Source organism: Artibeus jamaicensis, unplaced genomic scaffold, assembly GCF_021234435.1.
Source record: "Artibeus jamaicensis isolate MK-2021 breed Jamaican fruit bat unplaced genomic scaffold, CSHL_Jam_final contig_1015, whole genome shotgun sequence".
NCBI classification, from domain to species: domain Eukaryota; kingdom Metazoa; phylum Chordata; class Mammalia; order Chiroptera; family Phyllostomidae; genus Artibeus; species Artibeus jamaicensis.
This window is the reverse complement of record NW_026521194.1, coordinates 5,764,263-5,791,594: the sequence shown is the minus strand read 5'-3', so window position 1 is coordinate 5,791,594 and position 27,332 is coordinate 5,764,263. Positions and strand designations below refer to the sequence as shown.

Genomic DNA, 27,332 nt, shown 5'->3' with positions numbered 1-27,332 from the left:
AATAGCATAATCAACAAAATAGATTAAATAAATAAATAAATAAATAAATAAATAAACAAATAAATAAATAAATAAATAATAAAAGTGAAAGACAAAGAAAAAAACAAACTTTTTGGCCAACCCAATATCTATTCCTAGAAAGCATTATTTTTTTTCAAAAAAGCGTTCCAATGCCCTTTTCTCTGGGGTTCCCACACTAACTTTTCCTTACATGTTACTTTGTGTTCTAACTCTTTATCCATCTAGCTCATTGGTCTTTTGACAGCAGTAGGAGCTTGATAAATATCAAACACATTAATAAATTAGGAAATAAAAACCACTGCCTATTTCCCTCACTCTGCAAGTAGTGAAAAACATTGTCTGTGGGCCTTATTTTCAAGGCTCAGGAGCTGAATTAATGCTCATCTTCGAGGATTAGGGGAGCCAGATGAGAGCCTGAGGACTAAGATGTCAACACACTTCTTGGGGGAAAGCCCCAGCACTACTTATTTTGGGGGGGATGGGGCTTTGTAGACTCCCTGCTGGGGATCCACTACGACACACGTCAACCAAACACCAGCTCCACGGCTTACCTTCCCCCAACATCACTGCTGCTTTTTATATCTCTCCCTCTAGGTTGAGAGTTGGTGGTAGGGTGTGGGGACATGTGAGGCTGAAGTGTCTCCATACTCTCAGCTCTGCTCTGGTAAGTGACCCTAATCACTATTTTGAGTCCCAAAAAGCTCATCAGTCAGTTTTCTGGTTAAGTGTGGCCAAGACTTCAATGCAATCAAAGACCTGTCCCTGAGTTCTTGCTTTGTCAACCCTCCCTGAATCCATCTCCATGGATTCTGAGTCCAGCAGTCCAGGTGCACCCGGGCATTAGTCTGCTTGTTGTCGTCGTCATCGTTGTCTTAATAACTCCTCAGAATCCTATACAGTCATGTACAGGATGAAATCCTGGGGTGACACCAGAGCTCTAAGCAATAAAGTAACGAGCTGTTTCTCTTTTGTATTCTAATCATTCCAGTGCTGAATCTAGAAAAACCAACTTTGCGTCATCTGCATCAGTCAGAAACACAGAAATACGGCTTTTATCGAACAGGCAGGTATTCCGTACCCATCATGGGTCCGATATGATGGGATGCAATGGTCAGCAATACCGAAGAGTTGTATCTATAAAAAAGATACAACTAGCTTACATCACTGGTATTTGGCAAGAAGCCTGAGCTGAGCTCTGTTTCTCTCTTTTCATTTATTTATCATCTAACACTACAATTCCAGACCCATGAGCACATGTCTAGCACTGAGACGAGTTTTGTGGATCTCTTTGCATAAATACTGCCACTTGTCACTTCTCCTGCTCCTCAATGTTTGACACCAGCTCTCCTTATCCATAAATGATTAAACACCCCAAATTACTCAGAATGGTTGAGGCCCAAGTCTTTGTCCCCCAAACAGATTTTGTTCCTGTAGAGATGTTGGTTCTGGTTTCATGTGGTAGTTACATAGTTTGAGGATCAATTCTTCCATTGCATGTGCACACGATGGGTATTAATTAATCTGTCCCCTCCCCATTTAAGACTCTTTCTAAACTCACAAGTCAGTGACTTTGTCTATTCTATTGGCTCTATATGCTAGCACTAATAAGCTCCCTTCTAACCAGAATGTTCCCCAAATATGCAAATATATGTGAAAACACACTTCCAAATTAGGCTAAAAGCCTAAAACAACGTGTTTCCATCACAGATGTGAAATCCAGTACCTGTTCCTAGGAAAACTACTGTCCAGGAATGACTTAGCAGCTGACATTAATACAGCCATTATTTAATAATATCAAGTTTTGATTTTCAGCTTTTAGTTTTAACTTTACAAATTAAATTGTATAGCTATATGAACAAAGGGGAACCTCTCCAGACACAATCAGGTTGAAGCCCAGTTGAATGCCAAGGCCTCAAAGTCCTTAAGGCTGCTTGTCCCAGGGAGTGAAGTGTGGACCCCGACCGGGATTAGGACTGGGGAGTTCGAGCATTTTTTAATGCTTGTTTTCAACTTGAGCATGGCACAAGGATAGGTTAACACAGTGACGTGAATATTGCAGGCAGCAGTTGAGAAGGCAATGGGAAAACAGGTTCTGGCACTAGCCTGAGTAGAGGTCAAAGCCAGCTTCTGCTGTCTGGCTGTGTATGCCCCTCATCAAACTGATGAACAGTTAGTTCGTCAAACTGTAGCCCTCAAGGGGCCAAACTGTAGACTTCTAGCCTGCTTACCTGTAAATTGGAGCTAAAAATGCCTGCCTCACGGGATTTTGTCAGGATTAAACAAGATAACAAAAGTAACTAGGATTGCCTTCCTTTTCTCTTCTTATAATAGTTTTGGGAAAATGATTGTCAGAAAAGAAGCCAACGTAGTTGACTGCAAGAGCATGTGTGGAAGCTAAAAAGACCAAAGGCATTTAAAGAGTTTGGAAATTTTTGCCTGCTACATTTCAAGTCCTTGGGGGTTTTAAGAGATGAACTCGTGTGCTTTAGATCAGCACTGACTGACAGAAGTTTCTTCAATGATGGGAGTGTTCTGTATCTTTCCTGCCCAATGCAGTAGCTTTTGGCTATTGCACACTTAGGACATGGCTAGTGCAACTGAGGAACTCACTTATTAATTTCACTTACTTTTAATTACTTTAAATAGCCACACATGGCCAGTTGCTACCAACTCGAACAGGGCTCCTTGATATCTTTCTGACTCTAAAGTTCTCCCACACCAGGCTGGACTTGGGGAAGCAGAAGAATATGAGTTTAAACACATGGACTCTGGAATCGGACTGCCTGCATTCAAGTCCCTGCTCTGCCGCTGGGGGATTGCACGGCTCGTTTCCTCATCTATAAAAGAGAAATGCTAGTGCCATCACCTGTCACATGTTAGATGGCACATTTAGACTCTCATTAAATGTTTAAATAAGTGTTGAAGGGAGGGAGGAAGGGATGAAAAATGAATGAAAGAGGCAATAATATTTTTTATGAAGAGTGAAGAAAGCATCTAAAATGAAATAAACAAAATCTGAGAGCTTTTGATCAAAATTTCAGCGAAGATGGCCATTGGAGATGAGGATGAAGTTAGGTGCTCTGGGAGGTGGGGGGGAGACATGCTTCCAAGTTCAGTGATGGTAATGACAGTTATAGGAGAATCAGGGACAGAGGAATCTGACCTTAAGAATATTTATAGATTCTACCTCTATGAAAATACATATTTCAATTCTTAAAAGGGTGTCCAACCAAGGTTCTTTAAGAAAATACTACTCTGGGTTGTGTGACTTTATTTGTTCGTATTATAACCATCAGAAGTGAAGTCTGTGTTTTGCTGACTCCCCATTTCCAAGTTTTTATTAACACTACATCCACCCGTTCCCACACCAAAAAAAAAAAAAAACAGTGTGGGGCAAGTTTTCATAGCTGTTTATTCATTATAAATAGTAAATATTTACTGCACTTTTTACATGAAAGACATTTTTACAACACATTGTTGTTGGCAGAGGCTGCAACACAAAGATAGAACTTCTCTCCATCCATCACCCTCTAAGACCAATGCATGAACTAAACTCGGTACTATGTCTAGTCTCTCTAACCCACTATGTCATAGTTCTTAACTCTAAAGGGAATGTATTTGTGCCTACCTCATTCATGGTTCCGAGAATAGAAAGAAATAAATAACGCTGCCTTCCCCCTTCTTGTTCCTCTTAACACTTCAAAAAACCAATTTATTGACATTCTAAAATGTCACCACACAAACGTATGTAAACCTCAGTCCTATCATCTTTTCATATTGATATCATTGTATAATTTAAAAGTACATGAGAGCCACATGGACATTTCTGTTCTTGCCCTGCCTTTCATAGAAAAAAGAATGTAAACGTAGTCATTTTAAAAGCATTATTCTCAAACATGTCCTCTAGTCAAAAGGAGCAAGCCGGGTGTTGGTTGTCCAGCAAATAGCAATCACTGCATTTGACCACAGTGAATCATGAGCTGCGAAAATAAAAGCACCTGCAAAAATATAGTTCTGATTCTGTTTATATGACCCTGGCCGTTGCCAAAGCTTCCATGAGGTACACAGTATTGCACACCGGTAAGCAGCTGTGGAACTCACGTCACTGCTCCACCCGCCCTCCCCACCCAGTCGGCTTCTACGTGAAAATGCTTGGAGACCCGGCATACACCTCTCCCATGCTGGGAAAGAGAACAGGCTTTTTTCCTGTTACCTCATGTCCTATTAGCAAGATGTGCCCTTCTGGGACATGTAGTAACGACCTAAGTACAACTGAGGATAAGATAACAAATAATTTATTTGGGAGGCCCTTTACGACTAGTCTATAACTTCCTAAAAATGGTGGCATTTATTTTTATATCAATTTCCAGTGTGTAAAATGAAGGATTCCTCCATTCTTGCTTCATTAAGTGAGCAGTTTGAAAATTGTACAAGTGTCAGCATTGGCTAGCAATCATGTTATACTTTAGAGAATCTCCAACTATATTCTAGAACATTCAGTTTGCTCAGACCAGACCAGATAACCCTCACACACACATGTGCACGCACACGCATGCATGCACACCCATGCACACACACAAATGGAATGTTTTCCCTCCTTGATCATCAGCACTAAAGAGCTGGGATATTTGATAAGTAGCCATGTTAAGTCATTGCCTTAAAATGTTGCATTCATCTTTATTGTTCCGGGTCTTCCCCTTCTCCACTGCTTTTGTCCAGCATGTTCAAAAGAATTTGAAACCAACTACTGGAGAAAGAAAATCCATCATTCTCCTTTTTCTCCTGCTAAGACTGCCCCCCCCCAAAAGGGTGATGTGTTTTTCAGAGAAGATTTTTCATGTTTCAGCTGTGGAAACCAGAACCAGGGCCAGTTTCGGCTCCAAGTGGACAGTCCATTTACGCGATATCTGGCTTGAGATAATGAAAGGCACCTGTAAGAAAACACACACAGCTTTTTAGGTCATGCTGGGACAATTCACAGCAAGGGGCAAAATCAGATACAGGCTGACAATGTCATATTTAATACTATGGTATCAAAGGATTGAGACCAATATTTTTATTCCTGAGACAAGTTTGACACAACTCTGTGTCTTTCAGATTACACTCCACGTGATCCTTGAGCTGACCTCATTAAGAACATGTGTTTCCAATGCCAGGGGTTATTTCATTTCGGCCAACCCTCGTGTTTTACCTAGTGGCAATCAGGTTTCACATCTCAGCAATTAATAACCGCAAGATATTGTTGACATCAGTTAAGAAAATAATTGTACAAGCGAGTCCCTGCTTGAACAATCAGCTGGCTTTGCCACAATGTTGATCCTGGGCTGTGAGGCTGAATCGGGCCACCACCTCCCCTTGTTCAACATTTCTGACCCTTCCAGAAGCAAATATGCCCTAGAAAGTGCAAGGCTTACTTTGTCCATACTGCCCATACTGGTAACCTGTGACAGCATCCATACTGTAGCCGGTGGTGCTGTAGGTAGGTGGGCAATAGGACTGAGACGTTGGCAGACTGTCCAAGCTCTTCATGTGCTCTAGTCTCTGACTGCAGCTGGCCGACACCGTGGTGGTAGGTTCCAGGCCTCCAGTGAGAGGGGAGAGAGCGTAATCGGTCTGGGGTTGATGGGGTACCCCACCGTGGTTGGTCAGGAGTCCCATTACCTAAAATAAACAGGCAGATTTAGGCAGGTGTGAGAACATGAGGGAGACCAGACCATAGGGTATCACTGACAAAACAACTAGAAAAGTTTCCATTTTTATTTCTCTGGAAATCTACTGTTAAAGGGCTGTCCGGAAGACAGCGAGCTCAATTCAACGTGGCAGGGATATTACACCATGCCCGACAACTACATCTACCTGACTGCAGTTTCAGCAAAAGGAGAGGGGAGGCCATCTGGGGAGAAAGAGAAAAGAAAAAGAAGGAAGGAAAAGGGAGAAAAGAGAGACGGTGATAAAATCGAACCAGGATTTCAAACAAGGAGAAGGGAAGGAGGGACACAGGGGCAGAGCTAAGGAGAAATTATATCTGCGCATACAGAGTAATGTCAAACCATATATTACATCTATTTTGCATGTCATTTGAAACAGGCATTTGCTCATTATGATGTTCAAGTTAAATGAATTCAAATCAAATTCTTTTCCTTTATTTTGAGATCTCTGTGTCATTTTTTCAAAGTGTTCCCTCTCAAAGTTCCTCCCCATCTGGGGCACCCATCAGTAATTAGAAATAATTAATCCACCCCTGATGCTTCCTTGTACTTCTCTCACCCCTCCCACCGTGTAATCATTACTTCACTCACCTACATTGAACTGCAAGAGATCTGAGGGGAGTAACCTACTCAGCTTTGTCTGCCCGGTGCTTAACACAGTGCTTAGCACTTATTAGGGAATGAACAAATGAACAGGTGAAGGAATGAATAGTAAATGATTCTCCAAGTAACTGCTTCCATTGCTTATTCTTCCATTGTTTTTCTCTAAGCTCAAATTTCATATAAAATAAGTGTTGAATGAAAAGAAACACCCAAAATGCAAACATGTTATAAAAAGTCCACTCTGTTTTGTCAATAACCCTAAAGAGCAAGCGAACTTAAAAAAAAAAAAACCTGTGATAATAGAACCACTTTCAGATTAGCACAGTGACATGCTGCACAAACTCAGGCTCGCTGACCCTTACAACACCTTGTTTCAGAAGTAAGTGGGTAATTAATTTTGCAGCTGGAAACCTGTCACACGAGAGAGGAAGGGATTTTCCTCAAGTTCATACAATTCAGTGGCTGGGCTGATAGAAAAAAATGGACTGCTGGGTAAAGAGCCCCAGGTGCTCCCAAAATATCACCTGCTTAAGAAGTATAGAGAGGCAGGGCCCGCACTGGTACAGTACTGCCATAATAGTCCTGTTGTGTTTTATGGTGTTTGAGGGCTGTGAAGCTTGAAGTGCACACAGAAGAGCAGGAGGTGGGGGCAGCAGTGAAGCCCCATGCCTGACTCTGGGCCTCCTGCTGCCCTCCAAGGAAATTCAGGCCTTAGAAGCCTGGCTAGGGGGCCTCCAGCAAGGCGAGAGGAAGAGGCTAGTCTTGCATCCCAGAAAACATCCGAAATTAGATTCCAAGAAATAATGAGGCCACAATCCCCTTCAGGAAGGGTTTGCATAAACCTCACAGCTAAACACAATCTTCTTGAAAGAAAGCTTTAAACTGATCCATCTTCAATGAGCTCCAAGAGATGAGAGAGACAGAAAGAGACCCACCACCTTTTGTAGATTACCCCTGTCTCCACTTCTTGGTCAAAATGTCCAACTTTTTAAGGCCATTTCCAGATTTTCTTCAGCTGTGTGGTAAAATATCTGTTTAAAAACCTCTAAAAGTTACACATAGTCTAAAAAAAATCATCGTATGCAACAGAGCATAGTTTTGCTCTATTGGTGATTTGGGGGAAATGAAAATCACAAAATAAAGTAAGAATCAATAGGATTCACAGCTCCAGAAGAGTGGAGAGCCACAGAGCTGGGGCCGCTTGGGGACCTACTCTACAATTTATAGTGAGTTATTTAATTCAGTTTCTCATTTTAAAAAGTTGAACATAAGTTAGCAAGCACTGAAGTTATTTCCTGAATGTTCTTCCAACTACGTGGGTTTTCTTTCTACCTTTCCTTAAGTTGCATAGATGATTTTACAGTGCATACTTGGAAAATTTATAGACTCCAATTTACATAATAATTTATTAAATATTTCACTTCAAGCCAAAATTGCATGTCTATTATAAGGAAAGAATCTTCAAAATAAAGGTTGTTTGGTACAAAATGCAGTCTTAATTAAGTCAGAGGTACCTTACCTCTTTGTGTGCTGGTATAATGGGCAAGAATAGATAGGGAAAATCAAAATACCAAAAAAGTGATTTTTTAATGAAAAGGAGATAATGGCACAGGGTACAGATATTTTACTGTAAATAACCTGTGCTTAATTTTTAAGAAACACATAAAAAAGGCAATTCTGTAAATGTATCAATCCAGGGAAGAAAATTATCCAGTGGTACTAGGTAAAAAGGAAGATATTTTAAATTAATAGCATCCTTCACAAAGACAAATACTTGGAACTCAGTTAATGGTATGTCACTTTAAGGAAGAAATGGAATACTCTACATACAAGTATAGCTGGAGAATAAGAGCAGAATTTCACTCAAAACATGCACACTCTCCCATGAGCTACATGTACATTTTTGTGATAAAGTTTTTTTTCATCCTCTGCCGTACATTTCTTGTTTGCATAACTTTGAAGGCAGCAATAACTTTTATCATGGGGAAAAACCATGAAGATTCTTTCTTTTTTTAATTTTATTTAGTTATTTTTCAAGTACAGTTTTCTGTCCCTTTCTCCCATCCCAGCCCCCCCCCCACCCTGAACCATGAAGATTCTAAAAAAGAAGAAATGAGTCCTGCCTATAAGGAAAATTCTGCTTCTGATGTTCGTGGAGCGACTTTCTGCAGTTGCTGAGTTAGAAAAAGGGTAGGACATGATTTAAATCTAAGACCTTGAAATATATCTGTTGGTGGGTGGAGAGAGCAGGCAGAGCCCATATTCTAGAGCAACAGAGAGACAGTCCCTCAAAGATTCCAGGGTACAGTGTCTTTAAGACAGAGGGAGCATGACCCAATCAGAAAGGACAGCTGTTGGGAGAATAAAACAGAAGAGATGCTTATTGGGTCTTCCTATCGCTATTGCCACTTGTCACACATAAGAGGCTAGTGACAAGTGGCTCCTGCTTTAGCAATAGCTCTTAGCTCAGCAGCCCAATACTTGCAGTGGCTAATGTGAAGAAATTAAGAGGACCAGAGACCAGTGACCTTTGGTCCCTTTGATTTCCCTGATAGAGCCCAAGAAATAAGACATTCTCTTACAAACTCGTATTTCCATTGTGATCATCACAAATTACAATTGTGATTCGTATCTCAAGCATTGTATGAGGATGAGGAAATGCATGCCGAAATTTTCCTACATTTGGTTGCAAAATGAAATTAATAAATAATGATCACTAATGCAATTTATTTCAATATTTCACACTGGTAAGACTTGAGAAATGTACATTTTAATAAATTACAATTTAAATTTTAAAAATGAAATCTCTCTTGGAAAAAATACTGAATATACAAATACAAAATATATTACTTTCCCCTGACATAGTTTTAAACCTCAAATCTCTATGGAAGGGTTCCATTACACTCTTATGTACGTTTCTTTAAAAACTATTCTCTATTTCATGTGGTTTAAGGAAAGCTATGAATATTTCTTTTGCTGCACAAAGAAGTTGGTAAATGAACTTCTTGGAACCATCCCCTATCCCCAAGTATAGTTATGGAATGTCTTCCAGTCCTTTTCTCTTTTAGAATATTATCAGGATTTCTTTTGTACATTCTTTTCCTACAGCAATTGTAATTCAAAACATAAAACAAAGTCTTAATTTGTTGCAAAGTGTGTTTTTTCCTCTTATAAACCATTAGTTAGTAAGTTATCCCTACTACAGGTGTGGCCACTTTTGCCTGACTTGTTTTTAATTTGGAGTAGGAGGAACACAGTTGCCTGCCTTTCACCAACTATTTCAAAGGAAAAGAAATCAACTTAACTCTGTTTCTGGAACACTGGCCACATTAATAAATGCCATATAAATATAAAGGGCATTGTTAAAAAAAAAACTTCTACTCATCCCTCCAAAGTTTACTGACTACAGTAACTATATTTATTTGTTTAATTTGGATATCACTTATGTCCAGAACCAAACCAATATTCAAACATCCATCCAAATGATTTTCTCAGTACGTGTGCCACTGAGGTCACCTAATGGTCGAATCGCAGTGACTACATCTCCAAGGCTGAAAAGCCTACGTTGGAACAGCAGAGATTTTCCACAAAATGTTGTCTTCAGATTCAAATGCCTTAGGAATTATCCTGCAGTTGATTAGCATCTAAATAATTAGATTTTTGGCCCTGTCTGTTTGAAAGCTATATGAGGAAAGTGGCCCGAAGGCAGAAGTTTCTCTGAAGGTAAGCAGGGTGACCTTCTCACCCGGACCCGAGTTATGGGAGGGGCATGGCTGACCTCTACCAAACCTGACAGAAACCCAGTGCCTGCAAAATGCCCCGCTAACTACATCATTATTTTTTATTTTAATCATTAGCCCTTTTTACAAGTAGCTATGTTCAATAATGATGAAAGAGTGTGAGTACCAGACAAGTGTGATTTGGATGCTGCACATGTTTTCAGGTTTTATTTGTGAACAATACAGTCAGTGCTGTCTCCATTAAACTCTAAGTAGCACCTATGTTTTAATCTCCAGTCCTGTGACCAATTACAGAATCAGTTCTATTGTATCGATTCTTTAGAACACCTATTTCTTAATAGAGCTAAGCTATTATAGCGGTAGGAATATTCTTTAGGGACTGATGCCTAAAATATAAATGTAGGCAAAGAATTAGCATAGAAAAGGCTTGCAAAATGCATGTATATGTACATACCGACATATATCCATAGTATGTATAGTTTACATCTAGCTATTAATGAACAATCATATTATGTCCATCTATTACCAGCAAAAGAAGGCCCATTATAAAAAGCTTATTCTATCCAAATGCAAAAGTATGCCAGTTAATATTGGTATTTGAGTATGTTAGACCCACCATGGGCAGTAATAAAGTTCTCATATGTTTTAATTCATTTACGCATGCCTGCATTTAATATGCTTTCTGACCACGTCTACAATTAATATGATTTATGAGAAAAGAACATGTGCAATATTGGGGAGGGGGAGTACAACATACATGTTTTTTTCTACTATGAATGAAAAATATAACAAAATGGCTCAAGGAAAATTGTTGGCAGGTAGCATACTGAGATGGACTGACAGAGCCCCGAGTGAACTTGGGGGAGTTAATGATATCCTCTTATCTGACCCTGACACATTTGCAGCATGTAATTTACAGAAGCTCTGTCCAGGGAATCTTGACAAATGCTCCTAACGATGTCAGGGCAATGTTCCATTCTAATGCAAAACAGATGTGGGTCAGATACCCTCATTCATCACTTCACATGAGAGTCTCAAACTCTTTCTGGAAGGAATGACATTACCTGCTGTTGACTCCTCTGGGTTCAGGGAATTCCTCACAACCACAGTAGCCCTCTTAAAGGGTAAGCACTCAAACCTATCATCGTTTCAAAAACCTGTCTGAGCCCACGGCCATGGAAAATCAAACATATATCTTGGTTTAATTTCATGACAACTGCAGGACACATTTGCTAAATATCAATTGACCTGTTGGAACCTAAAATTCCAAATATAGAAAGGGAAACGCTCTGTGCTGGGGCCTCCCACAATACTTCAGTGAGATAGCGTTTAAAACTTTATTCTAATTGTCCATAAACTAAACCTGCATTCAAGGCCGTGCAGGGCTCATTCCCCCTAATAACCATCCATAAATCTGAACCTTGAAGAACCTTAAGTGCCCAGCTCTGAGTTTCACCAAGAAAAAGTCTTAAAATAAACTAGAACTACACATTGCCATTTAGCAAAAAGAGGCTCAGTTTTGCCTCTCCTAACCAGAGTAGACTCCACTCCTTCCATCCCACTAAAATTTCCCTCCCGCCCAAAACCCTAACAACATAGAGGGCAGACATTCCAGCTTACTAAGGGAGGAAAACAGTTGCCCAGCTCAACAAGAAAATTTCTTCTTTCTCCCAGGTCATTTATGAAGGAGGTGAATACGTCTGTGGCTGCCCAAAGTCAAAGTCATAAGATTCCACCTACCAAATGCCTGATGATTATAGAAGAGAAGCATCCCTTTCCTTCTTTCCATGTGAAGGAAGATAGGACAGAGAAAAGAGCCAAAGGAACGGACCAAGTGATACTGATCGAAAGCATAGATGTCAGGAATAAACATATCCTTTAGGACATGTTTTCTGGTCAGGTTCACAGGCTTTGTGGTAAGGAGGAATAAGCGCTCATTTCAGATGCATGGAACTATGCAGCAACTCGACAGATTTGGGTCAACATCTGAGCGCAGAGTCTTCCCAGAACCAGAAGCTACAACCCCACTAGGCTAAAATCCTATACATTTTAATTCCCCTCTTACCCGATTCTAGGGGCACTGGACCAATAGAGATATTGCATCACTTTTCCACTAAAAAAACATGTACTTATGTCCTGGATCATAAATTGGTTGGTAGCTATGCCTCCTACTGCACAGGCAACTTTGTGCGGGCTGGCAACTACAATTACTGCTTTCTGAACGGATACCAGCATGAGTCCTTAGTTGTTTCGAATATCTAAGTGTAATAGGTATGAAAATAGAAACGCTTTTTTTGATATTACTATTCCACATTTGCTCTTTGTCAGGGACAAAGGCACATACATAGGTCTCTGATCTACAGAAATTGTCTGCTCCTACAGATTAGACGAAACAGAGTCTTTGTGACTTAGTGACTGAAAGAATGCTTCCTAATCAATTAACTCAAAATCACTTAGATGGCCCCTTACTTTCTAAAACCTTTCTAGTGCTCCTGTTGTTTTCCCTGCTTTTATCCTTTAGGGGAAGAAAATCATCAGATTCTTCTGCTTTACCCTGTGAGGTAAGTGTCATGCTTCCAATTCATCCAGTATCTGGAATTATAGAAACTGGACTGTATTGCTTTCAAATGAATTCATGTTATTGTATTCCAATGAATCAAAAGAAGAAAAAGAAAAGAAAAACAATGGGATAATCCTCTCTCCTCCCCACACTTAGCCACACGGGATGAAGGATTGTTAGCTTCCATTTTCCTTGTAGCAGATTTTCACATTACTCTGATCCTAATTACTCAAACAAAATCAATATATTTTACATTGCATTTCTGGGGAATATCATATCCCAGGCACTACAATTACTGCATTCTGAATGGATACCAGCATGAGTCCTTAGTTGTTTCGAATATCTAAGTGTAATAGGTACCTGAAAATACTTCAGCCCACCAAGAAACTGCTTTTCTTTGATATTACTCAGTTTCCACATTCGCTCTTTGTCAGGGACAAACAAAAGTATGGTTTTTCTTGATCAGAGGTTCCTATAATATTCTTAAGTAAGTAAAAATGAAACAGTATTATTACTTTACCAAAAAAGCAGTTAAACTTCCTGGGTGCTGTGTTTCTCAGCAGAGCTCTATAAGACTACCCCTTTTAAATACCTTCCAAGTTTAACAAGATGATGAAACAGAGCTGAGATGGTTAAAGCAGCTTGTCTGGAGACACACAGCTAGTGAGGGGCTGATATGTATAAGAATCTGCTGCTTTTGACCTTGGGGCTCCTTGTTTAGAGGGATGAGTTTCACCTACACTGCAGTCAATTCACTAAACAGGAACCCTCTTTCTTCCCTTTACTCCTTTAACTGCCTTATCTAAGTAAACATTACTGAGCAGTGTACAGGTTCTTCTTTAAAATTACTCTTTCCTGCGAAGTTGTTATGCAGAGGGGTGACAGTGTGTGGAAGCAGACCGCAGACTCGGAGGTTTCATAGAAACCTCCCCTTGTAAGAAAAATCAAGGGAACCACTTTTAAAAACGGATGAATCATGAGTTGGGTCTCCACCTGTGTTTTCTTCCTTTCAGCATTTCCTAGGAAATGTTCCTGAACTTGGTGGTTTGATACTCGACAAAAGCGCTCCTCCGTTGAACAGAAAACACCAAGTTATGCAAACATGTTTCCATATTGCCAGCCTTGGCAGAGACCTCAGTAGGCTAATGTATACTGAGACTCTGAAAGACAAAGGGATGTAATGTGTAACATCTGCCAGATTGTCGATTCAGAACTCACTTTCCCCCAAACTGTCACTCCAAGGAGCCCACTTTGAGGAACGAGCCTTGATTATGAGACAGCGTTTGGTTTCTGGGTGTTTGAACATGATTATGACTTAGGACCATTCCTTAGGACGGCAGTTTCCAACAGGTGTGTTACAAGAATTTTTAAAACATTCAGTACCTGACTACTTAGTCAGGGGCACCGACCTCTTTTCCCTTAGATTGTCAGATTTTAAAAAGTGACGACAGCCAGCATAACAATAGCCATTCGGTATGTGTAAACAAAATTATAACCATTTTTGTCAAATCAAGAAAAAGTCCATGTTTTGTGGTGTGCTGCAGAATTTTAGTAATGAGTTTACATGTGCCAGGAGATGAAAGCAGTTGGAAAATCACTGCTCTAGTAGCCCAGAGTCAAAAAAGGAAATGGTAACTTTATAATGCAGTATGGTATGTGTTTTAACAAGGTATGAACACAGTAATGTGCCATCAACAGAGACTAAAACAAATTCTGGAAGAGTTATGGAAGGGTTGACATTGAACTAGAAATTTTTCCTTGGAGTCATATAAATTAGAGGGTCAGCTCTATAAAAGGCTTTTAAATCTCAGAACAGATGCAAAGTTTTAATTCAGTCTTTTAATGCAAACGGCACAAAGTGAGACACTGTTGTGTGAGGGGAAAAAAGTCCATGATTTCTTTAAAACCTCCCTCCTTCATTAGTTCAGCACTGAGGGCTCGCTGCCCCATCAACTCCCACATAAGAAGTATTCCCTTTAAGGTAGAAATGCTACCCTGTGATTCTACAAAGTGCACTCTCTCTAGGGCGTCCCAGTTTGCCATTTTCCACACAGGTCAGCAGGGACGATGGCATCACTAATCTCCAAAATGCTCTTTTACTAAACTCTAGCGAAATGTCAAGAGTAATTTTTAAATATTGCACTGTACATTGAAAAATATACACCTCTGATGGAACCCAGACTGTTTTGCAGAGACAGATTCTTGAGGGGGGAAAAAACAAAAAAACAGTATACAACTAATGACTGAATCCAGCCAGCTATGTCTGCAGTACAAAGCACACATTCAGGCCCTAATTGAATAAATATGCAAGTATTCAGATTTCTGAAGATATTGCCATTTTGCAAATGCAGTAATAAATTAAAAGCTTTACATTGCATTCCAACTCCATATAAAGGGTTGATTCAGACCACTCGCCTCACACTAGAATCCAACACAGCTTTACCGTGTATTATTGAATACAAAGAAAAACTTTTATTCTAGTAGCTTAGTTATGGACCAAGCAATCACACTCAATTTTTTCTCTTCAATGGCTGAAGGAATTCAAATGGGCCTAAAAACGATGGGGCTGTTGCATTTGATTTGTATAACGTACGGGAGAAAGTTGCTGATGGAGTTTCTATTTAAATCAGTTCAGCAGACACCAGAAAATTTTAATTCAGCAAGAAAGGTTTTCTTGTGGCTGATTTCAGTGACACAATGTAAGATTCAATCACTGGCTGCTGCTCCCTCCTTTTCTCTAAAAAAAAAAAAAAAAGAGACTTTGGCCACATAGTTGTTTCTCTCACAATGGTCCAAATCGGTAACTGACTCAAGAGACTGTGGCTAGGGCTGACATAAACCAGGGCTCTCCTCATATTCTTCAGGGGTAGTGACCACAGCCTTCAGGGGAAAACCAATGGCACCAAGTCAGTTACAGTCTGCATCAATTCAACAAGTGGATTAGCAGCACTCTTCTAGCCGCCGAGAGAACATCTCGAAAACCTAACACAGCAGAATGGAAACATGCAATGGCCAATGGTTGTTCCAGTGTAGGTGAGATGGACTCACTTACAGTCATAAACTTGAGCCTCCATAAACATGACAGGCTTCTGCAGCCCTGGATTTGAGCTCCTGAACTGCTTTAGAAATGAAACAGAAAGAGCCTCAAGCTGCCCCTGTTCTCTGGAATGTTTCTCTGGCCAGGCTCTGTTGGACACCCCACCAATCTCTTTAATCAAAATCATTTGTTTTCCTCCCACAGATGAATTTCTGGAAAGTGTGATGGTAAGGCAGTGGCTCTGCTGGGCAATGGTTGGTGGCAGGCCCCCTGCGTGCTGGGCTCTGTGCGATGAGGAAAGTAGGCCAAGAGCACAGAACCCACAACCTGTGTGTAAAATGGTCAAAACAACTGGCCTAGCGTCAGGTAGCTTCTGGATGCATGCTCAGAAATGTCCGGGAGCTGGCCCAACCACCAGGGACAATCTTACTGCTTTTACGTGTTTCAGCAGCACAAGAAAAGGTCCAAGAATGACCATGCCACAGTGAAAAACATTGTCTCCCAATGTAAGGCCAAAATGTACCCATCACAAGCATTCTTAATGATTGCACCCCATCTACATATCAAGCTGATGCACAGTAGGCCCTTACTGCCTCCCTGGACAAAGAACCACCGTCTTGCTGGCAACTAAGGAATTTGGGATAATTGTGAACAGTGTGGTCCAGAAAATGACAAGCAAAATCAAAAGCAGTCTTGAGTTTTGTGTACACATATTAACACTTAAATGCTTCTCCCTAATAAGTTTCAGGATTAACAAATGTTTGTCAAAAGGAACTGTGCTGAGCAATTGAAATCTAATTTGAAATGGAACCACAACCGTCTAATACATATATGCATGAAATGGAGAAGCTGCTTAATAGGCGTAGCTGACACCAAATATGCAATTTACATACATTACACACCAATAATCTCCATTTTAATATTATTCTTTAAAAGCAACTAGGGGGGTGGTTGAGTTAAAGGTTTTCTTTTGTGAAATGTACACAAGAACAAAAGACGGTGCTGGCATCTTCTGCCATTAACCACAATCTCGTTAACGTAAAGATCTCTCCACTCGTCCTTGAGTTCATTCCGGAGACCATGCCTCATCCCACAAAGCTGTGATGATTCGACCAGACTTAACAGATGAATGGTCGATAAACTTGATGAGATCTGCAGACCCACTCTTTGTTCTTGAGCTGCCGAGTGGTGAGCAAACATTCAAGCATTTTCAAGCCTGGTACAAAAATCTTTACGAGATGTTTTTTTTTCTTTCCCCAGTAGATTATCCATGAAATAGGACAGGTGTACTGGTTATTCAATTACATCTTACCCAAGACCTGGACTAACTTTGAAATGAGGCCTCTGAGCACAGTTCTTACCATGGGGATTTATTAATAACAGTTAAACAGTCTCTCAAACAAAACTCTTTTTTTTTTGTAATTGAAGCCTATTTTCTTATTTTGTCATTTGTTTCACTCATAAACCAGAAAGGAAAATCTGCCCATCTGCTCTAAACATAAAATGTGTTCATAATAATCCAGATTTATACCAAATGTATTTTTAAGTGTTGCTGAATTGAGAGAGTACTCAAAATTTATGGCCTCTGAGCTTGCAAAGAGGACTTCCTCTTTTTAAGGAGGGAAATGCTTAAAATGAACGTAAGAAAGGCTTAGAAAGCTTCTTGGATATCAAATGGCTCCGTAAGAAAAAAAAAATGTCAATGATATGAGTAAATGAATCAAAACCATATGGATCAAATTTTCCCTAAAATACACAGTTTGAAAAATTAAGGAGGAAAGTGCTTGGCAAAATGTGTTTTACGTTTTACCAAACCCAAAACATTTGAAGAATCATTTGCAATGGTTGATGAACCTTAAATGCAGCCAAGTTGGCCCAGGACCGTATACTACATAGCAATAAAAAACAAAAGCTTCCTCGAAATCACGTAACCCACTGACACTGTACGTCACTCGAGAAATTATTAGAGACCGTCACCAAAAACTGTGGAGTTTGCAGGCGTAGAGTGGGGAGCAGAGCGTGAAATGGTAAAAGGTTGTTCGGGTCAAAGGCCTTGTTTTTCTGGTTTGGCTGTATGTGTTTTGGAGGTGGGGGAGCAGTGAGGGTAGTGTTTCTCACAAAGTTAATTAGAAGAACATGTTAATTAGTCTCATGCCTTGAGCACATGGTAGCGTTTCCTCAGCACTCCCTATTCCAAGTCAACGTTCCATTCTCTGTCCTGCTCGAGCAGGAAGGTGCTGGTAACAGGCACGACCTCTGTTTCCCTGTGTTCTTTCTCTGGCGTCTCACGCCAAGAGAACACGACCTTCTACAGGAAGGCAGCTACTGCCAGGGGAATGGACCCCTCTGTAGAGTGAGTCGAATGGTTTTCTTCTCAGAGGGTGTTTTGTCGTTCATTGCATAAGCCCTGTCTCCTAAAAAAGTTACGTAGTTCAGACGAAATGCAATTCAGAGGCTGCAGAAAATTCTGAGGTCATTAGCCTGCCCTCTTCCTCACCTGTCACTGACAATCCCGCCTCCAGTCCCCTGGCAGATCCAGTCTCCAAGGGAATGGGAAGCCAGACACCCCCCGTCTCCAGCCTTTCGGCCTTGCCTACTCCGATCAGGCCACACACCAGTGCCTGGAGAACTTTCTAGGACACTGTGCTTCCTCAGCAAGTGAAGTGTGTAATTTCTGTTTATAGAAGAGTTAGTAACAACTGCAAGACAGACGGATAAGGTGCTTAACTCCAGCTATTACTCCCCTGTCATTTCTATAGCTGTGTGCACTGGCCTCAGTTTTCCCATATGTTAAGTGGGGCTGTCTCCCAGATATAGTTACTGATTTCCTCAGAACCAACAACTAAGCAGCACATGCACCCTTTCAGAACTTGAGGAGAGATATGAACAAAGTTCCTAAAAATTGTTGTCAGTGTTCTGAGATTTATAATGTCATACGTACATGTCAGCCCATTGGTGCTCCAATCTCCGCAGCAGGACAGCTATGACCTTCCTGAGTCCCTCCTTTACAAACCTGTTCCTCCCGAAGCCGAGACCTTCCCTGAGACAAGGGCTGAGGGCAGCTAACAAACACCACTCAGCTAACACCACTCAGCTAATAACTTTGATTCCAAGGTTTAAAAGGATGTTTTGTTTGAGGAGGCAGGTAGGTTAGAAGCCCCCAAAGAAAGGCAACTACAGTCTACACACAGGGAAATAGTAAGACCATCCTGGTGTCTATTCACACCTTCACGAGGAACTTAGCCCATGGTACAAAAGTTCACGTGCATTCTAACTTACGACTTTCAAGTTGGGATGGCAAATAATACATCACCTTTAATGACACTAGGGAAAAAGTCAAGTGAAATGCACAAATATTTTTAACATATCGAATAGCCTCCCCTGGAGAGATCTACAATGAACTGATTGTAATGACTCAAACAACTTTAGCTACAATTCAATTCGAACTAGCAGGTGGGGAAGGGTCTGTGATGAAATATGAAGATCGAGAAAAGACAAGATGCAAAGTTACACACACTGCCACCTCAGGTGTATTTTTAAAAAGGTGTGAGACCCTAAAGGAAGAACCAGAAGGCAACAAGCGAAAATGTTAACAGTGGTTGCCCAAGGTGATTGTTTTCTCCTCCAAAAACACCTTTAAAAATATTTCCATTTTTTACAATAAGCATACAGATTGTTAGTCCAAGTTAGCAGATTAATAGAAGTGGGCAAAGAAAAAATACACGTATAGAAAAAATACACGTATACTCTTTTTATTAACACAAAGAGCATAATTTAACCTGAAACCCCCCCCAAAAAGTTTAGAAAACTAGTTTCCACTAACTGAAGTCTGGAAGCCAGGAATCCTGGGTTCTAGTCCCAACTGCCTCAACGTCCGCCCTGTGGCTTCAACGGGCCATCAGCTCTCTGAGCTTCGGCCAATGTGTTTGCATTGTAGGCACCCAGATGGAGGCAGAAAAGTGAAAAGGTGAAAATAAGAGAAGAAATGGTAACCCTAGCATTAGTTTCATTTTAATATTATATTCTCTAATATATTAATAGGCTCTTCTATAAAATTAGCAACAAGACTAAAGGGTCACCTCCACCCTTTCTCTACTTTAGTTTACAGGTACGTGGGCTTTTACTCTTCACATTTTCTTCATTATACTCTTAATAAAGTTAGATGGTCAAACGTGAAGCACGCACCAAACCCTTGCACAAACAGAGGCATTCCTGAGGACTGATGAATCCCCAAAGCTACAGGAATCTGAGTTCTAATTCCCGAAGGGTCTGCTCCCACATTTTGCAAAGATGTCTGACAAGATACTGATTCATTCACTGTCTTTCATTCTTCAGTTTTGTGTGAGAAAATAAAAAGCTTCATATTATTTGTCTTTTTGCTAAGTCTTTGGGGAAGCTGCCAGAACTGAGACCACATGGGGTCCTACTGGGGGTTTGAGGCAGAAGCCTACGATAGAAATGCAAACTATCCTGGATATTTGCGATGCTTTAAGGAAGGAATTAACATAATATGTAAGAGCACAGTAAAGAAATACAGAAAAAACTGCCCGCGGAATTTTCCATTGCTTGATATTGGAACGATTCCCACCCTCCCGCCAGCTCTGGAATCATAGCCAAGCTTCTTGAAAATCAAGGATTAACAGTTTCAAGATCAAGTGCTAATAATTCCACTTTTGTAATGCTTGCATAATATAATAAAATACACTTATTAAACATACAAGGTGATACATTTATAGAAAAACAAGCCATTTCACTTATAGAATACAGATTGCCTCATTATATTTACTGTGACAGAATCCCATGAAATGCTAACAGACCCCTGGGTCTCACCTTACAGAAGTGGTTAGACTCAAAGTTTACTTTTATGAAAACTTTCAGCCAAATCACATTTATAAAAAGCTTTTTCATGGCCTCAAACCACTCCTGTGAAAAACTACAGAGATAACTGCGTCTGATGTGACTTCTAAGCTGTGGAAGATGCTACGAACCTGGGCATCTTCAAGATGCATGTATTAATATAAGTTCACGGTTTTCATGCAAAAACCGCATTCAGAAATGCCAGCACTTGGAAATTAAATGTACGAAAGTCCTGTCGGAAGCACGTTCATTGTTTTCATGTCGTTATTTTCGGCTGAGGTCTAAAGCCGCCTCTTGATTTTTTTTTTTTTATCCCAGAATGTGCTATAGGAATCTATGAAACTTAATTACATTTACTGTTACAAAAAAAAATAAAAAAAGGATTTATGAACTTTTTGCCTCTAGGCGGAAATGTTTATTTCATTGCCTTCAGTATTCATTCTTTTCAACTGCAGCAGCTTTGAACTTGGTAGCTGCCCGGAGTTTATCACCGTGGTGCAGAGCCCAGGAACCCCTCTCCCAAGACGCAAACCACAAGTTGAAGAAAACGAAGAAGGCAAAGATATATGAGTCGTTATTTTGGCCACCCTTTGTGCCATTAAAATCTCATTTTCTGCCTATTAGAATGCCCTCTTGGTGCTTAGGCAGCGGTGATAGTCAGTGATTAGTGTGTAATTGACTATAATTGTCTTTTCACTTTTCATTTGTGTCATTCGGAGCTTCTCTCTGTTTTCCTAACCACCAAGAGGAAAAAGGGCGTTAAGAAAAGATAAAGCTGTTAAAAGTCTCACTCTCAGCCCCCGAAGAGACTCCCGATTGCAATTATAGATTGCCACCCCTTTGTGACATTTCTCCAAATTCAGCAGGCGGCTATCCCCGCCACCTGGACCAAGAGCTCTCTAATAAAATCAAGGATCTGTATTTAAATAATTGCTAATAATGTCGACCTCAGACAGATGCCACGTGTAGGAAGTTTAACCAACCCTCTGACATGCAATTATCAAGGCAATTTATTAATATGATCTCTCAAGAAAAGCTCATAGTGCAATGCAAATTAGAAAAACAATTACAACATTCAAATATCTCTATATTCCCCAAGAGCAGTAATTCTCCTAATTCATGCATTCATGACTCATTCATCCCAGAGTTCTGGAGTCATTAGCCCTCTCGCTACATAACTGGTTTGCTTCCTCTCAATTATTTTTATAAAATCTAGTGTTTTATTAGTTGCTTTTGCTCACAACCGTCTCGGCTGACCAAATGCCATTTTTAAAAAGATGTGTGTGAGTTTCTTATCCACCGACCAGAACTAGGAGTAGAGATGGCAAACACCTTGACAACTATGTATACACATAAAATCTTCATGATTACATTATAAATCACCCGGACTTTAAGTCTAAGCTGCAACTTTTGATACAGCCTGTAGGAAGGCTGGAGAGAAAGGAAACTAGGAAACTGAAATCATGTGGCTCGTATAAAGAATACATTATGGTTTAAATTTGGCAATTCATTATACCACTGCCTCGGGGAATTGACTGTTCGGTTCTGGTGCACAGCAAATCATCTGTCTGGAAACATGGGACTGACCTGAGGTGAAAGGCCATTGCCAATGGCGGGGTTCATGGGGTTGGAGGGCCCAGACGGAGGCACAAAGCTGTCTGTATAGCTGGAAAATCCATGCCTGGTGCTGGGGAGACAGTAGGCAGAGCTGCTGTCTGGGTTTGAAGGAAGAGTGCTTTGGTGTACAGTGCTCGGGGGAAGCGGCTGAGGTCTGTGAACGGTGCTGCTGGGGTCCGAAACGGCTGCAATGAAGAAGACAGTCAGCCACCAAGCGCCTTTGTTGGCACAGAGAGCTCAGTGCAGAAGTTCACAGTCACCACACCGTCAGGGGCAGCCACTGGTCAGTCCCAATGTTCACTTTCATCTGCATTTTTGACATGCACATATCTCCACACATGTGCATAACTTATTTATATACTTTCATGGCAAACGCAACCAGAATAGGAATTCAGAAATCACATTAACAAGGCTAACAAACTTATTTGGGTAGTGAATGTTATTAATCAACATAAGAATTAACCAATGTAAGAGTTGCAAGTCTCAAATTTCTTTAGCAAATATACTTTCAAAGCACCTAAGTATTAATACAATAGTTCTGAATGCCTGGAATTTGGACTTATTTACCCCATTCACTGTTATATGTGCCAGCAAACAGTGACTTTGTCAAAATTTAGCTTCCCTCCATGACTATTGTGCTTAGTATCCATCATAGAACTTTAGTTAATTGCACACTGGAGCACAAATGAACAAGCACATTTTCAACCAAAGAAAAGCAAATGGCATGTTTTTTAGAAAGGTTGTTTGGTTTCATTGTTTTTGTTTTGTTTTCAAATACTGAAATAGGATTATATTACAACACACTTTATTTAGAGAGATTCGGATTTGCTTCAGAACAAACTCCGTTTCTGAAATGTGACTGGTATGTTCAGGACAATCTAATACAATGTCATTAACATACTAATAGCAACAATGTCATCATCTTCCTCACAACTGGCAGCAGGGAAAGCTATCCGGAGTTACATTTTAACTTGGCCTTGACTCCCGTCCTCCATACCTTGTGGAATAGCGGTGGGCTGGTACGAGGGCTCCGACAGCTGGTATGTTGGCAGGGTGGGCATGGCCGTGGGAGGGAACCCCCCGGGAATGAGATGGTTGAAAGCCATCAGTTGATTGGCCCCAGCTTGCTTCCTCCATCTTGCACGGCGGTTGCTAAACCAGACCTATGGATTTAATTTAAAATTTGAAGATTTCACTGATGAAATAATAGTACATTCTTAATGAATTTTTCATGCTAAACCAGATTAAAGGCCCTTTACAGACGGGGCAAATAGAAGGAGGAGCTCTCCGCCCTCTGTGTTGTCCTGTCAGGGGAGAAAGGCAGGTTAAATGTCAGGGGTCACAGAGAGGCTTCAAGGGCCTTCCGTGGACTCGCAGAGCCCCCACAAGTCCAGGGGTGACCAAGGGTGGGATGGCTGAGCAGGAGTGGAAACAATAGAGACTCCCCAGTCTCACCACCAACACCCTCCCACCTTCGTGTGCTCTAGGGAGGATCCATGAGCCCCTGGCCCCCACACATCCTATGTCCTAATCTGCACTTGCCAATGACACTAAACTCTTGTATCTTGTATTCTTTCTTATCAGCCTGTCTCCACATTTCTGTGGCTGTTATGGGCACAGCTCCTGGAGAGCCACTTAAACTGACCCAGAGGCTAAATGAAGCCACTTTACCATCACTTTCAAAGTGTCAAATATTGCACTGATCTTAGCAGCAATAAATGTCAAGAGGTAAGTATTTCAAGAAATGAGAGCACGTTCTCTAGGGAGACCCCTTAAATAATTAGTCTATCATTTCTTTCAACAACAATCTTAAAGCATCTATAATACTCTGTGCCGGGCACTATGCTAATCAGGTACATTCATAAAAACTTGATGTGATATGATAAAATGCCTTCAAGGAATCAAATGCCCAAGTACTTTGTATGGGCAGCTAGACGAAAATGGCAATAGGAGCCAAAAAGTAACTGAACATCTGAGATACTGAGAAACTGTGAGGTGTCTAATGGGCCCCAGAAGCTTTGCCCAATCTTCTACCCTCAGAGTTTCAATGTAGATCTTTGAATGACTATTCTAGAGTGTCCATGTGTTCTGCTCCCAAAAGGAGAGAGAATTTCTACCAATTAAAACTCTACTAATTCCTCTATCAAAAGTCCATAGAAAATGTAGTAAATGTAGAAAATGGGGAAAGCGTTGTACTCGGGGTCAGAGGGGCAAAGACGTGAATGAGACGAGAGGAAACGAAAGGACCTCTGCACTGGCTTATCGTTCGGTCCTGATGGAGTTCAGAGCCATCCAGGAAGCCAAGATAATTGCTCACTAGAGTTAGAAGCTCCATGTTTGGAAAGGCAGAGAATCAGGAAAAGTTTAGAGTGGAGACAGAGTTTCAACTCATTCTAAAGCGTGGATGCAATTTCAGTAGGAGGTGATTCTGAATGGCAGCCATAACGCAGGTGAGAGCATTCTAAGAAAAGAGAAGACCAGCTCTAAGAAAACAAAGGTAACAATTACAGACTTATTAGTAATTTGATCAGTTGTAATACCTTAAAAAGACTGGAGGGGGGATTTCTGCTTTCTGGGACAAGAAAGCCTGATTTTACAAAGATTTTGTCAAGGCATCTCCTCCAGCTTTCGCTCTTCGCCCAAGCTCTGAAAGAGGTCAGTCTTCGTATGGCGTGTTGCAAGATACTGTTAAGGGGAGCTGTTTAAACATCCTCAAAACTCCAACATTTAACACTCCTTAAGTTTCCCCCCCAAAAAAAGAAGGTAAGTCACTATTTTCCCATGTGGATATATAATCAAATTAGAGTTTTACTTAATGTAATAAATTGCCACCTGGGATAATAGAATGTGAACAGCGCACAGCTGGAAGCGTGTGCATCACTTGTGTTTTCTTGCTGCAAATCTGAGCATCTGCTGCTGTGACTCCCTGAGGCATCGGGGTAACAAAACTGTTTTCAGAGAAGTATTTGGAACAGGCTGTGTTGATCTGAGGAGGCTGAAGGTGAGAAATTAGGGGCATATTCAAGCCAGAGTACTCTGTACTATAACACACACTGTGATATTATTTGATATTGCAAAACTTTGAGATTAATGAGGCTACCTGGCTCCGATGGCATGATCCCCCGCATCTATATAGACCACCCTACCTACAGTGGATCCTCAGCTTTATGTACTAGGCCGGGAGAAGAGTTGAATTTCCAAAAGTGCCAATGCGACTTCATTCACACATACTATTCTCAACCGTACTGGTGAGGTGTTTTATGAAGAACCCAGAAACCTGCACTTCTGACACTATCAGAGCCCACTGCCAGTCTCTCTCTGTCGACTTCCCTCCGTGTCCCTTAGCTGCGTAACCCATGTGCAATTCATCCAGTGGATGGCCATGCCTGATCATTCCACCAATTTACCCTCCTTTTAATTTAATTTTATTCTAATTCCTCCATAGCCTGATTTTTAAATTAATAATGTCTTTCCTCAAATAGCAAATTAAACAAAACATCATCATTTCCCACAAATACCTTCAAATGATCAAATCCAAAAGACCACAGGTGTAAAGTTTGGGGGGGTTGTTTTTCCTTTTCCAAAATGACACAACAAATGTTGAAGACATTGAGTGGACCCACCAAGAGTTGGATTTAAAAGTTCTTATATCAACAGTGCAATTAAAGATGAAGAGAAATCATAGGGAATCACATCTTTACTGAAATAAAGAGCCTTCAACGGGAGGTTCAAGAGTTTGCTAAAGGAAGTAATTTAAATGTCCTTTAAATTTGGGCTCAATAAATTCAGAGGGCTATTCCTGGGAGAACCAGGGCACACTGAGGACTGGCCTATCTCAGGCCATTTAACCAAATTCACTATCATCTCGCCATGGCCAGCCTTCAGCCTCTTTTAGCACCAGCCAAGTCCACCAAAAGAAGCATCAAATGAAAAATGCACTGAAATTGCAGGTGGGAAAGTGGTCTTTGTCTTCTTCATGCTCTGAAACTCACCAAAGACATGTCTTCTATTCTTAACAGAAATAAAAAGATGCCCTTAGAATAACCTTCATTTTAAATCCCAAATTAGCCGAGCTCAGTCATCCTGGGGGACCATTATCACCCATCTTTAACTGAAAGACATTATTCCCTTGAAGTCTTTACCTCACTTGATGATCTGCAGCCTAGTTCATTTTCAGCTGCCTCCCGGATGTCTCCCTACTTGTCTTTTTACAGAGTCCTTCCACAAAGCTGTATGCATGCCTTTGGGAAACAATTTTTATATGCATTTCTGAGGTGATACAAGGTCCAATGATTTTTCTGAAGCATAATTTCAATTGACTGACAGGTCCCCAGAACGCCATGGTAACTGGGGTATGGGGGGACAAGATAATGAATCACAAAAGAATAAAAAGATTTTCATAAATTTTTCTCTTCACAAGTAAAATAAGTAACCACTTTGTTCATGCCCTCAATGATATAAGTTGGGGAAAACTTAGTCCTTGAAAAGATACGGTAATATTTTTTACACAGGTGCAATGAAAACCAGGGAAAAGTTGACTTGCAGCTTCCTGACCCCGACTACCTCTGTGACCTTGAACGATTTGCTTACTATCTGTGAGGCTGTTTTTAATTTGCTAAATGGGGGAAATAAGGAAACCATTTTACATGACCGTGGTGACAATTAGATAAAACAGTGCAAAAAAAGCCCTTAAAAGAATACCTAAGAGATATTAAGTGTTCAATAAATGTTTGCTATTAGGCAAAATGTCTCATTGCCACCTCTAAGAAACTCAAGAATTAAGAGCCTTGCTTTGTTTACTTAACTCTGTGGTCTACAGCCAAAATCTTTTATGCCCATGAGCAAACAAAAAAGTGCCCAAGTCACACCTCAAATCACTGAAAGCCAGTTTGGCTGGAATGAAGACATAGGTCAAATTTGCTTCCAAGTTTCATGGATTAGTGCTAATTGTCCCATGGTGTAAGCCTAATTTTGCCCAAGCATAAATTACTGACTCACATTTTTGGTGTGGTCCTCAAAGGCAATCTAACTTACATCATTCCAGATGGGTTACTTCACATGCAATTTTAAAAAATGGAAAAAGAATGCCATGTGTAATCCTTAGAAAGGGAATGCATGACAAGACTATAAAATGCTCGATTAAACACTAGAGTCAGGGATGTCTAAGGCTGCAATGCCAAATACAGGGC

The 27,332-nt window shown here is 40.6% G+C and overlaps 1 protein-coding gene across 2 annotated transcripts in view; it reads right to left on the bottom strand.

Annotated features, from left to right (window-relative positions):
- Positions 1–4,698: 4,698 nt before the first annotated feature.
- Positions 4,699–27,332, bottom strand: part of PAX3 (paired box 3) — an 89,994-nt gene continuing 67,360 nt past the window's right edge. Inside the window, exons 6-10 of one of the 2 annotated variants that reach the window (XM_037147493.2) lie at positions 23,141–23,306; positions 22,114–22,328; positions 5,436–5,682; positions 4,922–4,952; positions 4,699–4,765 (exon numbers count right to left, since the gene is read on the bottom strand). In XM_037147493.2, coding sequence (XP_037003388.1) covers positions 4,699–4,765; positions 4,922–4,952; positions 5,436–5,682; positions 22,114–22,328; positions 23,141–23,306 — 726 coding nt within the window. Of the gene's footprint in view, positions 4,766–4,906; positions 4,953–5,435; positions 5,683–22,113; positions 22,329–23,140; positions 23,307–27,332 lie in introns of those variants that run through there. The other variant, XM_037147494.2, reaches the window with a different exon arrangement.